At 33.3% G+C, this 15,217-nt stretch overlaps 1 protein-coding gene across 2 annotated transcripts in view; it reads right to left on the bottom strand.

Annotated features, from left to right (window-relative positions):
* NAV3 (neuron navigator 3) overlaps nucleotides 1-15,217 on the bottom strand; it is a 924,153-nt gene that overhangs the window by 26,302 nt on the left and 882,634 nt on the right. The window contains exons 27-32 of one of the 2 annotated variants that reach the window (XM_063646517.1): nucleotides 11,363-11,484; nucleotides 10,302-10,322; nucleotides 9,447-9,619; nucleotides 7,083-7,236; nucleotides 5,709-5,883; nucleotides 1,007-1,104 (exon numbers count right to left, since the gene is read on the bottom strand). In XM_063646517.1, coding sequence (XP_063502587.1) covers nucleotides 1,007-1,104; nucleotides 5,709-5,883; nucleotides 7,083-7,236; nucleotides 9,447-9,619; nucleotides 10,302-10,322; nucleotides 11,363-11,484 — 743 coding nt within the window. The remainder of the gene's footprint in view (nucleotides 1-1,006; nucleotides 1,105-5,708; nucleotides 5,884-7,082; nucleotides 7,237-9,446; nucleotides 9,620-10,301; nucleotides 10,323-11,362; nucleotides 11,485-15,217) is intronic. The other variant, XM_054443382.2, reaches the window with a different exon arrangement.

Here is a 15,217-nt window from a genome sequence, read left to right as displayed (position 1 = left end):
TGGAAACTTTTTTAGAAAAAAATGTTCAAAGGCATTGTCTGTTAGAATTACTGTGAACAGGAAATCTTATTTTTCAGTGTGTTTATAACCCAGTTAAAATTACTGCTTATGCAATACCTTATAAAAAGCTGCTTTTAAATTAAAGTTAGTTTATGTTTCACTAAGAGTATTACTGTCTCTCACATAAAGACCCACTTGGGAAAAGTAGGTACACATCTGCAGCTCAAGCAGAAAGTTGATGGCATTGGAATCCTTGGAGCATTGGCTTAAGGTAAGAATTCACAAGTGCTATCTTACTTTTCAAACTTAAGTACTTTATTTTAAAATTCTAAAAAAATTTTATTTGCTTGATGTAAAAAAAATTGGATACTTAGAAATTTGTAATTTTGGCCACTCAACTAAAATTTTAACTTAAAATTTGTTTTTGTTGTTGTTTTAAGAAAGGGATAGAGTCAGAATGACATTGCCAATTTGAAGGCAATATTTCATTGCAAAAAAATTAAAATACTTTTCTGGTCATCTAGGACCTTGCTTAAATAGACAAGTAACATCAATGGAATTTGTCCTACCGAGTTGAGTAGAACATGTGTCTTTCTGATTTCTAAAATATTCATTTAGCTTACAGTCTTCCCTTTGTATAAAGACCATATTGACAGCTCTAGTGACTGCACATCATAAACATTACCTATAACCAGTAAGTGAAACCAAAAGAATATGTCAGACAAGATGTTTGCCAAAGAAATAACTATTTTTTAAAGTTTTAGAAATGAGGGGCTGTTAATATTATTTTCAGTGAATGAATGTGAGGTACATGTAAGACACATTTCTACCTCTATGATGATGTCATCCCTTTATTGTCCCTTTCATGTTTGTATGACATATTAAGCTAATGCCAATCCACAATTGTTGTAGGATATTTACCAGATAAAATATTCACACATAAAATACATTTGACTCATGGTAATTCTCATTGTTAGTAATAAAGAGTTTAAGATTAAAGAAGTACCTTTGCTCGACCATAGCCCTTGCTTATGGAGACTATAATTTTCACACTGCGGCCATCTTTATGTCCAGTTGCATCACCAGCATCATCTAGCAAAATATCTATCAAATTTTAAAAGAAAGACATACACAACAGAGTAACATTAGCTCAGATTTGTTTACTGTCATTCTTTTCTCCCTCATAGTTTTATATCTTTCAATGGGATTTTCTTCCCATTCTAGCCTAACTGATTTGAAAAGCCTCAGCTTTCAAGAAGATGAATTACTGTGGTTGGGCTACAGTTTCAATCTAAGAATTTATTTCTGCTTGCAAAGATCTTCACTCAAGTGTTGGGTCACTCACTGACTTTAGATGAGGAAACAAGAGTTTTCTTTTTCTATTACACATAGGTCTGAGTAACACCTGAGTAATATTTAGTCACCATTATAACCATGACAAACTGACAGCCATCTGATTTTTCTATCCAGTCTAAAATATCCAAGCTCAATATCCATGTAATTTATAAATGTAAAGGTGCTGAAATTGACTGTCAACTGAAATTATTTTCAAGCATTTGACATAGCCAGCTATATAACTACTCACCTTATCTTTATAATTATTAGGTACTGTTATTGAATTTCAACCGTGGCATTATACTGGAATTATGATTGCTCTCCTGAATCCTTTATGCTAAGAGTTTCAAAACCAAAATAGTATTTCTAGTAATCAGCTAAGAGTTACAGAAGCATGATAAAGCTAGCTACCTTTAAAATATCAGCATTAAAATGGTGATTAAAGATTAACTTTCAAAATATATTACACCAGATTAATTTCCAATTTGGAGAATTATTAAGGCAAACTATCCCAAATATATGTTTTCCTTTAATAATAATACTATCATAGAACCATGCTTAATATTAAGACAGTGTTCTGTGGATAAATGAAACTCCATTACATTGTAAAGAGCACATGTTCCTGGTGAAAAGAGGACTCAACTGCTCTGACAATAAATTTATAGAAAAAAAGGTTATGACTATAGCATCATAGAAATCAACACTCTAATAAGATGGCCTCCGAAAATAGAATGGTTTCTATTATCTTAATAAACCTGCACATTGCGCACATGTACCATAAAACTTAAAGTATAATAATAATAATAATAATAAAAGAAAAAAAGAAAAAAATAATAATTAAGCATATGTAATTTTGAAAGTAAGCAATAAAAATACTCTAAGATCATAACAATTAAAAACAACTTTTAGAGCTTGAGAACTTTTAGAACTTTTAGAACTTTGCAATAAATTTTTAAATCATCAAAGATAATCTCCTGCACTGGAGTTTAATTATTTTCCCAAGTTAACATCTTAATAGTCTTTCACCTTTTCACCTACTCCACTCAAAAATAAAACTCTTCCTTAAGTGTCATTTTAATTATCTTGCTCCTTTTTTAGAAGTTTAGAGTGGTTTACCATTGGCTATTGACATCTAGACTTCTGGTAGTTCGTGATCAAAGTACTTTAGTACTTGACCAATATTTATAAGCATAAATGGTATCAGAAATTTTGCTGCATATTGGGAATGAATACCAGGATGAGAAAGAAAGTGAATTCCTTGTTTCTTTGGAGTATGTATTTCAGAATAGGTTAAGCACTCTGCTAATATAAACAGGACAATGAAATAGAAAGTAACTGAAGGGAGCCTGCTCTAGATAGATAGGTCATCCTGGAAGGCTTCCTTGAAGAAGTGGTATTTGGAGATAAGACCAGAAGGCTGAGGAATGCTAGACAAGTGAAGAACCAGGGAAAAAGATTCAGTCAACAAAAACAGTGCAAAAGCCTGAGATGTGTGAGCTGGGTATGTTAAAGGAACAGAGAGATGTTTGGGGTAGCAGAAATGTAGAGACAAGGGGAGGGTGAGGAGTAGTATGAAATGATGTGGATGGAAATAAGTATGGACCAAATCACACATGGCCAAGTAGTCCATGGCAAAGGAGGTTGGCCTGGTTGTTGATCCACAGAAGCTGCTTAAATTTGCCTTGGAATATGTTATTCATTTCATGTCATATTTACTTCTAAAAACTACACTTACAATATGAAATTTCTCCTGACAATAGTAGGATAAATATTTACCAAAGATGAGTGAATAACTATTCTTTGCTTTTATTATGTGGCTATTTAAAGCAAAATTAACACGATAGTGAAAAGTCCAGGTCCTGGATTCATCCAAGCTAGGGTTTGATTATTAGTTCTGCTGATTACTAGTTTCATGATCTTGAACAAATTGTTACAGTCACTTTCCTAAGTCTTGGTTTCCTCAGCTATAAAATGGGACTTTAACAGCACCTTCCTGATAGAGTTATTGAGAACATAAAAGATAGTACTTTTAAAGCACTTCATCCTCAGTGTTTACTAAGTTTTGCTCTTCCACCCATTATTTCTGTTTATTCTAACTCCTTCTGTTGACTGTGGGCAGGTCACATCATGACTCTGAATCTCTCCAGTTCAGAGTATATTGACAGGATGGTCACCTGACAAAACAACTCCAGGAAAAACAGCAAGTTCAATGTGAGAGGCTTCTGTATTTTTGTTTGTTTGTTTTTATTTTGTTTTGTGTTTTACTAGAAAATAAGTCATAGTCCTCTGTCTATGTTTTGAAGGAAGAATTAAAGAGGTCTGTCATTCTGGCTATAATTAAGTAAACTTCTGGCCAAAAACTGAAGCCTTCTCAAACGTCTGTCTTTACTGGATGCATGGAACATGCCATTAATATTTCAGGAACTAGATATTTGCCAATTATCCTCTCTCCTGCCTACTTTCTTTATCTTAAGATTAATCATGAAACTTAGAAAGTCTCTCTGTTAAAAAGCCCCAGCATAAAGGCAGTTTTGATTTCCAAGTGTTGAACCCACTACACAAGAGTGAAAGTAATGAAAACAATATGCTGCTTGTGTGATTTAATTTTTTTAGTTCAGACATAAGTATCGCTATTGAAACATAATTAAGGAAATAAGATATATTAAAAATAACTTAGGGAATGGGTAAAAAAAGGTATTAAAAAAACGTAAAACTTGGCTCCTCCTAAAAAATTGCCTTAAATTCTTAATCATGGCCATCAATATGTTAAGACCAATAAACATAGAAATTGTAAATTTAAACTCTTTGATTTTATATTTATCTTTATGAGTTCTATTTTTCCTAGATATTAAGTTTTTTTATATGTGTCTGTTTTTTCTAAACTACCTTCAGTATTAAACTTGCCTCCTTCAAACCTTATCATATTTTCATAAAATAAAACAGAATTATATAAAAGGCAGTGAAATCCTACCATTAGTCTGACCTATAAGGTACTGGCCCTTGTCTTTCCCTAGGAGCCAAGCCTGAGGATCCAGAAATGCACTGGTTATTATGAGATGTAGATCTTACTTCACTTTTCTGTCAGGTCCATCAGCAACAAGCCAACATAGAGGATGTTGTTCAGGACTGTCAGATTCTATACATTTAAACATTTGTGTTCTTTCTTTTGTAGAATATTTTGTTGAGTGTAGATAATACTTTATGTACAATTTGCAAACTCAAATTACCATCCGCTCCCACAGTCTTATTTTACCTAATGATCTATAAGTTCATTTAATTCTTGCTTTTTACTTGGCTTCTGACATTAGTTGTACTTGATGCTTATTCTCAGAATTTATTTTCTTCCTCTAATCCCCACCAGAAGTTTATAAAAGTTGTTTTCTTAAATTACAGGGAGTGCCCACTTGCCTTTTACATATAGAATGAAGGCCATTATTTTATATTATGAAGAGCAGCCATAATAGCAGAATTTTTAACATTCTGTCTTTTTAGAAGAGATGTGATTCATTGGAAATGTAATCAATATCAGCATGCCATGTCATTTCCCTTCTCCTTCTCCTTCTGTACTTTAATATGATTTAAGGCAAGCAGTGTACTATCTCCATTCTATAATGGAATCTAACGTTGGCTAGGAACATACATATTATTGGTTTCCAAGCGTCATCTGGTGGCCATGCTTCACAATTACCACAGATCCTCATGTAAATATTACCTAGACTAAATTCTCTATCCTTGAAATGATTCTCTTGAATGAACTGTTCCACAGAAACAGCTACACTTTATGCTTGAATGGTTCATCAGATATTAAGATGACATTATGTCATATGATTCTATTTGCAATCGAATCAAAACTGTACCCTTGTTCCATCACTAGTACTGTGTTCTTTATCTTTGTTGGAAATTTAATAGAGCTGCAGACTGGGTGACAGAGCAGCATTGTTGTTCTCTCAGAGTAGCATCATGCAGGGTCATCGAGTCAGATTTAGAAAACAAAGCCTGCTATACTTATAAATGGGTTTTGCACACTTAAAACAATAAAATTCAATGGGGTTGCTATTATTATATCCATAAGTACTAATTATCATCACTGAGAGTATTTTTCATCATCATAATCATGGAGAAAGTACTTCCTAGGGAAAAGTGATTTCTTAAAAATATTATGAAGACCATATCTCTAAGACTGACCTTTGGACAGAGAATGTGCTTTTAAAATTATAACTAAGTAGACTAGATTTATAAGATCAAACTAGGACTATTTCTGAGAATTAGAGTGTAACATTTTTAAGAGTATGTAAAGTTCTCCAAATTCCAGGCTTCCCACCCATTAACTCATGGGCATGCTGTGATTCAGGCAAGCATGTGCACTAAATCACCTGAGGTAACAGCCTCTGTGATGTTCAGATTGTTTAGAGAAAGTCCTAATGACTGCCTGGAAGATGAAGAGGAGGTGCTGCTTGAGGATTCTGATGGTGGCCGAGTAGGCTTAGCTGTGTTACCAGTTTCTGCCTTCAACCGGTCATTTTCAGCTTTCAGTATTTCAATTTCATTCTGTTATGGAGATGGAAAACATGAAAAAGATTGAGTTGGTTTGATTGAGAAAATAGCATCAAATCTTTTGTCAGAGTTAATTAGCTTGTTTGTTAAATAAAACATGTTAATATGCTAAATAAATAAATATAAGATATGAAATAGGATTTCCTTCCCAAGAAGGAACTTTAACCTTTTTCTCTCTCACACATTATAAATTCCTGAATTCACAAATATAGACAATCCAACCATTCGACATGTTTATCATTATTTTTTAATTAAATCATGTGTTTGAGAATTTTTCCAGGACTTGGTCTCATTTGAATTGAGAAAAATATGATGAAATCATTCATAACACTTCTCATTTTAAAGATGATGTCAAAATGATCTTATAAGTATATAACGCCATTTGTAATATTGTTATAAATCCGTGAACAGTTGAAAGAGCAAAACAAAAATAATGTAAATAAGGTGATTTAAAATTACTCCAAAATCATATCTAACATCTGAAAAAGTTTTTTTTCCTTCCAATCGGGACACTAAGCTCATAAAAAAACAACAAAAGCCTTTAGATGAACAAATACAGTGGCAGATGAATCTCCTCAGCAATGAGCTTTTCTTATTGTAGTCATCTGTGGTACCAAGTGATTACTGTTATACAATAATAAAATGAAAACTTAGTCTGAGCACAGACTGGTTCTGAATTTAGCCTTTAGATGTTTTTTAAAAAAATACAAAAGCTTTACTGTTACAGATGGCATTCTAAATCACTTGTACTTTCGTATTCAGAAAGCTTGTGTTGAATTTCTACAGTTTCCTCATTACTTTTGTATTTCAGTAGAAAACTGGTGAAAGTATGTGAAAATCAGATTTCAAAAGAACAGGCAAAAAGCCAAAATAAAAGTAAATGATGGAAAAGTGAAGAAGCAAGAATTGTAGTAGCTTTTCTAAAAACTTAGCTTTCAACCTGAATCCAATCACTAGTACAGCATCCTGAATGGTTCTTGAATACAACTTGCCAGTTTGCACTCCCACTTCCAAACTTGGATTTGACAAAATTCTCAATTCAGTACTAAGAAATGAGTTGCGAAGACTGAATAAACAGAGTACATTTCTAAGGTGGGTTTCCAAGTGGAATTTATTCTGTGTTAACCAAGAGAACAGAATAAGCAGCATTTTTTTGTTTCTTCATTTTATTCCTTGAAAGTTTGAGCACCAACCTGCATCCGGTTCATGGCTTCCCGGATCTGATCAAGATGATGAGCAGAGCTGAGGGCCTCCAGCCGAATATCCGTTAATTTTAATTCCTTTTCTCTGAGCTCGCTCTTCAGCTGCAGAATTATCTCTGCCTCAGCTTCTGTGCATTCACAGATCCTGAAGAAGGAAACAAACAGAATCAGTGGCCTGGGGAAGCCAGAGGATTAAGAAAAGCACTGCCTTTTTTAAAGGCTGAACTGCAATATTATCCAGCAGGTACAGATATGGTGTGCTGCTGGCAAAACCTAGAGAAAAGGAGAAAGAGTTTTACAAACAGTTATGCATTCACAGGTTCAAAATGGAAGTAGCTTTTTCTTTTAATCTTTTTTTCTGTTTTTTAAAGTTTAAAAATAGTCTGCTATTACTGAGTATAAAGTAATCCTAAAAATTCTTTTATTGGTGATATTTATAGGCAGAAAAGTCATAGATTACTACATTTCATTCCAACATTTTCAAGGGACTTAAACCTCTATTTGCAACATGTGACTATTCTTTCATAAAAGCAGTTATTACATTCTTAAAATGTTGATTTCTTCTTTTGTAAAATTGTGCAAAAAAAGCTTTGCCAAAATACTGTCTTTAATTACCATAAAAATCCAATATAAACATTGTAGAAAATAAATTAGAGAGATTACTTTTGGACATTTAAACAATGGGTGAGTTATATAACCTTCCTATTAGGCTCAGCTGATTTAGGAGATCACAGCTAAATCAAAGGTTTCAACCCCTACTAGCAGGCTAGCTGAGGGCTGTTTGAAGGAAACACATTGTATCCTTGTGTTTTTATTGTTTCGTGGACAGCTTCGCAGGAAATTTGCCGAAAAAATTGTTTTATATTAACTAACATATTTTCCATTTAAAATTTGACAACTAGTTTACTGGCCACAAAATGACAGTGACATGTTCTTCCCTTCTGCATAAATGATAAAATTATGTAGGCAAAGCACAGTGGCCCTGTTCTATATGAGTTCTATGCTAGTTGTTGTCATGGGCATACAAGGAAATTAGATTTAAATAGTAAATAACACAGAGAATTATCTCACCAGAACACTTTTCTATATTCGAAATGTGTTCGTTCTTGTACAGTAGTCCCCCACAATTATAGTTTATCCACAATTTTAGTTTCTGTGGTTTAAGTTACCTACAGTCAAACATGGTCCAAAAATATTACAATATTTTGGGCCAGGTGCGGTGACTCGCACCTGTAATCCCAGCAATTTGGGAGGCCAAGGCGGGTGAATCACTTGAGGTCAGGAGTTCGAGACGAGCCTAGCCAACATAGTGAAACCCCGTCTTTACTAAAAATACAAAAAATTAGCCAGGCGTGGTGGTGCACGCCTGTAAACCAGCTACGCAGGAGGTTGAGACAGGAGAATCGCTTGAACCCGGGAGGCAGAGGTTGCAGTGAGCCGAGATCTTGACATTGCACTTGAGCTTGGGTGACAGAGTGAGACTTTGTTTCAAAAAAAAAAAAAAAAATACACTATTTTGAGGAAGATAGAGACCACATTAATATAACTATTGTCACAAAAGATTGTTGTAATTGTTCTATTATTGCTGTTAATCACTTATTGTGCCTAATTTTTAAATTAAATTTTATCATATGTAGGTATGCATGTATAGAAAAAAAAACATAGTATACATAGGGCTTGGTGCTATCTATGGTTTCAGGCTTCCACTGGGGGTCTTGGAAAGTACCCCTGGTGGATAAGGGGGGGCTACTGTACTACCAAAAAGTGGGCTATCATAAAAATGCTAGGTTAGATTAACTAATAGAATCAAAGAAAACTGGATTGCAGGTTGATTTTAGGAAACCAAATTTTAGTTGAAAAAACAGAAAGAGAAGGTATTTATTGTTGAAATGCATGTGAGTGATTTTAGAAAAAGCAAAAGCAAACACTACTTAGGTTAGAACGTGGATCTTTGCAGTTTTCATGCATCGCACTCCACTTTACCGAGATCTATGCTTGTAGATCACAGGGCCATTTTGTCGTTTCTTTGGTGGCCAGACAAGGGGTGACCTGTATGTACATACAGTTAGACAGATACATGGACAAATGCCCATGAAAAGAAGTGAGAATCATGATTTAGAAAACTGGAGAATGAGATCAAGAAACACTTGAATTCTAACATATGAAAATGAAAAAGAAAAATGAAAATGAAAGAAACCAATGAAAGAGAAATATGAAAAGAGAAACTAATGCTGTCCATCATTCTCAGAAAAATCTGAAAATAATTGGTACAGATATGGTTAGAACATAAATATGGCCTTCATCTAAAATTGTTTTTAAAAAATATGTCTGCATTTTGCAGAAGGAGCAACTTACGCTGAAGCAGATTGTGAGGGCTTCATGGATGCTGAGCCACAGTCACCAGCATTATGGGGTAACTTGGGGGATGCTGGAAGGGATGAATCAGTAAGCTCTTCAATGTCAGAATGTGATGAAGGAGGCTTGGTGGACTTTTTCTTCCCAAAGGCTTGTTTGAAAGAACTTCTCAGCTGAAAGAAGGACAGAAATTACCCTTCTTGTCTATTTGCACTTGGAGAGCTTTTGCTTTGGGGCGTTAGTTTGCAGATGCCATCCTAGCCACTGCCTGGGGTCAGTATGTACAAGCAGAGTATTAACAATTGCAGCACAGTATCTCTAAAAAAAAAAATGATACTGTGTTTTGTGTGTTCATTTTATTCTTGTATTAATCCAGCGCAGAGCAAACATGGAAGGCTTTTAAATAGTGCAAGGTCAAGGGCATGGCTGTCAGAGCACTCATTTAAAACTAAGTACCTTGAAGGGATCTCCATTCCCAATGCTTCTCTCTTCAAGGCAATTTGTTTTAAATGGCCACTTTAGCGCTACAATCAAGTCATGTCCTGCTGACAGTACAAACTTAAAAAGCAAAATGAAATCAAATTCACCTAACACTTCATTAATTGTGATTTTTCTATTCAAATTTTCCAGTCCCAGACTACTCAAAACCAGAATTGGTATCCCCTACAGCTCTATTCAGAAAGTGGTTTTACATCTCTTTAAAATTTGAGATTAAAATGAAAAGACACAAAGAAAAGACATACAAGGTAATCTGTTTTAAAAGGTATAAAAGCCTACTGCCAAAATGAATAGCATTCATGCCAAGGTAGGGTTTTTTTATAGATGCATGCCAAATTGTCCACGGTTTATATTCACCTCACTTCCTCTAGAGTTCACCTTGCAGAAACATGAAAGAGTGTGGAATTACAAATCAAGGGAATGAAGGCTGATCAGTATTTTAAAATATTACCTGTATAAACATTTTTTAAGACAAAAAGATATTTCTTTCATTATTTATAGAAAGCACTCCAGTAAAATCCTCTGATAATTATGTCTGGATTTCATCAAGAGTTGTATTTACTCAAAATCTACAATTTTTTTTTTTTTTGGTATTAAAAGAAATCATTGACTCCATTATTTTTAAATTTTTTGCAGTAACAGTATCTTCCCCTCGGCTGTTTAGCTATTGATCAATATCATAAATTATATCACTAGCAAACTTAAGGTACAGTTCTGTTAAAGTGCATTTCTATATTTCTGCTATATTCTCTTGGTTAAAAACACCAAGCAGACACTAACGCGGTTGATTTCTTTTAGGGTGAAACTATTCACACGGTAAGCCCTGTTGATTCCAAAGGCGGAAGGAGAGTTTCATGGTTTATTCTTTCCCTTTATTAACTCCTGTTCTCCTCCTTTTCCTCCTAGACCACTATCACTATCATCATCATCATCATCATCATCATCATCATCATCATCATCATTTTTTCACTTTTCCTTCATCTCTACCCCCACAAGAAACCCCTATTTTAAGCCATTTACTCACAGATGTTATCTTATTTTTCTTTAGTGTAACTCTATAGTTATACTACATAGTTTCTACAGTTATACTATAGAAAAATAATATAATATCTGTGAATAAATGGTATTCACAAGTAAATATAGTTGCTATTAACTGTCTTTTTATTAGTAAGAAAATTCAAGCCCCTCAAAAGGTCTAGATATAGTGGTGATTCAAACCCAAGTTTAGTCCCAACATTAAAATGTATGCTTTTCAGTACATACCACTCCAATTTTGGTGATGAGTGCAGCATTTGAGGTGTCAGTAACTTGAATGGGACACTTTGTAAACTACTGCAGATCACTAAAGCCCCAAAGAAAAAGTCCTAACACATTATGCATTAATAAGCTTCTGAATTAGATGAAGGATGGTGACTTACCCAGTTTTTCTTTTTCTTCTTCTTGGAGTCAGCATCATTACCACTGCCAATACTGGAATGGCTTGTGGCACTGTTGATACTAGAAACACTTTCAGAGGAATGCTGTCTTCTGATGCGAAGATCTAGCAATAGAGGGAGAGTATCACATTGGCTCATGAAGAGTCTCGATCTGAACAAATAAGTCTTTTAGGGCTTTTGAGAGGAAGTTCTCTAATAAAGGTCAACGAGGCTTTGTACAGATAATTTCAATGCAGTTTTGACTTTAGAAGTTTAATAAAGTACAACCATATTTGTTTTAATTAACTGAGTTATCTACATCAAGATTTAATGGGAATCTCATATAAGTCCATAGCCCTGGCAGTTTAATGAGTTCTCAGTTTTGTCTAAAATTAAATTCTATGCTAGTGATTTCTATTGAATACCTGGATCAAGCAGCTCTACCAAAATGATTTGTTCTGAATGATTAATTTAAAAGAGTAAATGGAAACTCATAATAGAATGAGAATGAATTGTGCCTTTTAATATTTGTGTTTCAAATGCAGTTACTAGAGCCAAATGTATTAACTTTCCATTTCATAGAATCATACCATATTAGAGCCAAAACAAAATTTGAAGTCATGTAAGCACATAATCTCACAGATGAGGAAACTGAAGTGAAAAGAAGTTAAGTAATTTGGCCAAAGTCAAAAAGCCAATGAAAGGCAGATCCTCCAAAGAAAGCCTAGGTAGACTGAGTTTGTGAGTTAAACAGAGGACATATTTAAGACAGTGCAATTCTTCCAATGTACCCCACTGCCTGCCCATGACTTATTATAGAATAGTAATAGTAATACCAATAACAAATAATAATCAAACTAGGTTTTACAATATGCTTGATATGTCCCTGGAGTACCTAATTTTATTCTTAAAGCAAACCACTGAAATGAGTTTAATTACCAAATGTAACTTTCACATGGTCACATAGCTGAAAAATAGTGGAGCCAGGCTCAGCCTTAGGCTGATTCTAATACCCATTGTGTTAACAGCCATGTACGCAGCATATGGTATGGCCTTGCTTAACTTCTAAGAGCAAGCAGTGCTTCTTTAGTCAAGATATTTTGAAGATAATAGCATTTGATATTTAATCATGTTTAAAGGTATCCATTTCTTTTATACAAGCAACTATAAGATTTATTTATAGTTATTAAAAATAAAACAAACTGAAAATATTCCTACCTAAAATGCACTAGTATTAAGTATTACTGCGACATTAAGTTGTGCTTCAAGTCACAGTTGCTTTTAGTCCATTTCCGTTAATATACTTATTGGCATCAAGGCAGATTAGTCAAGCAAAAAAATCTCAGTGGAAGTTGTAAGATGTCAAAATTTACTATAAAGCTGACAAAGTTTCCAAAAAACTAATACCATAAAATCAAGCCTCTTCAATTGACTGATTTACTGAATAGTAAAAATGATCCATGGCAACAAAACTACAACTGGTTGCTTTCAAAATATATAATAAATGAGTACGTATGGATTGATAGACATGTAATATGTGTATTTACATACATATATGTGTGTGTGTGTATATGTGTATCCTTACCTTCATATACATATATATCAATAAGTCGCTTAATTTTTCTACTGAGGCAATCATGCTGAAAAATTTTATAGGAAGAAACATATACAGCTTTTTTTTTTTTTTTTTTTTTTTAGAATCCCTAGAATTCGTCCCTTAACATTGTTTTAAAAAGTAATGATGAGAACATTAACTGGTTTTGCACGCGAAAACATTACCAACTCCTAAACCTAAGTCAAGGTTTTCATTTAGGAGGTTTTAATTCAACAATAAAGGAATCCGGTATTCTTTAATCAACTATTATGGAAGTCATATAAATAGACAATAGAAGAATATGTGTAGGTATTTCTTCGTGCTTTAAATTTTTGCTGTGATTGGCCATTAGCTTTTTGAAAAAGAAGTAGCATTTGCTAGCTCGTTCCTAATAATTAACTTTCACAAATAGAAAAGCAAAAAGTATTAAAGTATTTCAGAATTTTTATTATATCCAGAATTAATAAATTGTGTTTGACTTCTTTAATACTAAATTTTTAAAAAGATAGTAATCCTAGGTCAAAAGTAGTCCTTGGAAGTATCAGTTACCTTCAATTATGACTGCATTCACCGATAAAGATTAGCAAAGCCATCATATTAGTAATATTGTGAAATGAAGGAAATGCATTTTACTCTTCCCTAACAATTTCTTTTTTAGTGCTTGTAAGTATTTAATTCTGTATATGGGGCATCATAAAGTTCAGTAAAGAATGGCTAACCAAATGAATATCAGCAATCTGAATTAATGGAGAAGTCTATTTTTAAAGTGAAATTTTCAGGTATGTGTTTGTTCACTCTTCATTTTCCATCTCCCATCCTCTGTGTCACCACTGCCCCAGTTCAAGCTACCAACATAACCTTTACAGCAAGTATAGCTATTGAACTTACTCATCTTCATTCTATAAACAATAGCTAGAAAAATCTTTTTTAAAAGGCAAACTTCATCATCACTCCCCCACTTAAGACCTTTCAATAACTTCTCACTTTAATAAGAATAGATAAAAAAATCCAACTTCTAAATATGGCCTACAATCCCTCAGTAATCTTGTCAGTTCTTAACTCATCAACCGTGTTCTTCTTATTACATGTTTGCTTAGTATTTTCCTTACATTAGTTCCATAAAGGAACTAATATATTTTCTGCCTCAAAGCTCTTTTGAAATACTCCTCCTTCAGTGCTTATAAAGTGATTGACAATTATTCCTTGGATATTCACTTAAATATTATTACCTTGGAATAATCTTCCCTGACTATGTAACCTCCAGTAGGTTCCTTAGTACCCTCCTTCCCTATGGCACCCATTATTGTCCATCTTGGAACTTATAGCTGTTTTGGTATACATGTTCAGCTCCACCAATGATCACATACATTCATTTACTTTCTGCTCTCCCACTAGACTAAAAGTTCTATGGAGACAAAAACCGTATCTATTTTGTTTACCATTATAAATTCCAAACTTTGTATTGCTATACAAGCATATGGCATGTGGTATCAATCAATACATAGTGTTAAATAAATTTGATTCTAATTTTTCATTCAATATAACTATGTTTGCCTATCACTATTTCTTAAAAACAAATTAGTGCTGACAGAATTTTAATACATGTGTTATCCAACTATATTTGGTATATCTTAAGGAAAAACAATTCCATATTTACACAGAAGTAGTGACTTAGAAAGCAGTGGTACATTTTGAAAAATAAAGGTAAAATTTTCTATTACCTTCAACTTTCAAATTTCTTATCACAAATATTATTTTTGCAGTGGATTGTGAGCTCCATGACCACAGGGTAATTTTTTAAATCTTTGTATTTTAAGCTCTGATAATGCCTATACTTAATAGCAGGTGTTTAAATATGTTTGTAAACAAAAATATTTTATTATAGACTATAGTCATTTATCAAACTTTGTTAATGAATGTGATGCATTAATTTAGAGAAAATAGAAACACATTCACAAATTGGTGCGTGGTTTTGTGATAGTCAGGCCTGTCTATAAAACTGTTGCCTCATTCCAAATATATCTTTTAAGATCATATGTTAAAAATATATATTACCTAAATATTTTAAGGGCCTCTAAAAGTGAATTTCAATGTGATTTCCAATATAAATTTATATGCCATACAATTACCTTAATAACCCATGGAAAGGCACATAATTAGTCCAACTGACTATTTTTTCCATGTAATGTCAATGGTCAATGTGTTAAGAATCACTTTGTGTTCATTAAATTTAATGCTGAGTTTTAATATTACAGAAACACAAT

This window comes from Pongo pygmaeus, chromosome 10, assembly GCF_028885625.2.
Source record: "Pongo pygmaeus isolate AG05252 chromosome 10, NHGRI_mPonPyg2-v2.0_pri, whole genome shotgun sequence".
Classification (NCBI taxonomy): domain Eukaryota; kingdom Metazoa; phylum Chordata; class Mammalia; order Primates; family Hominidae; genus Pongo; species Pongo pygmaeus.
The sequence above is the reverse complement of the archived record's forward strand: the minus strand, read 5'-3'. Positions and strand labels throughout refer to the sequence as shown.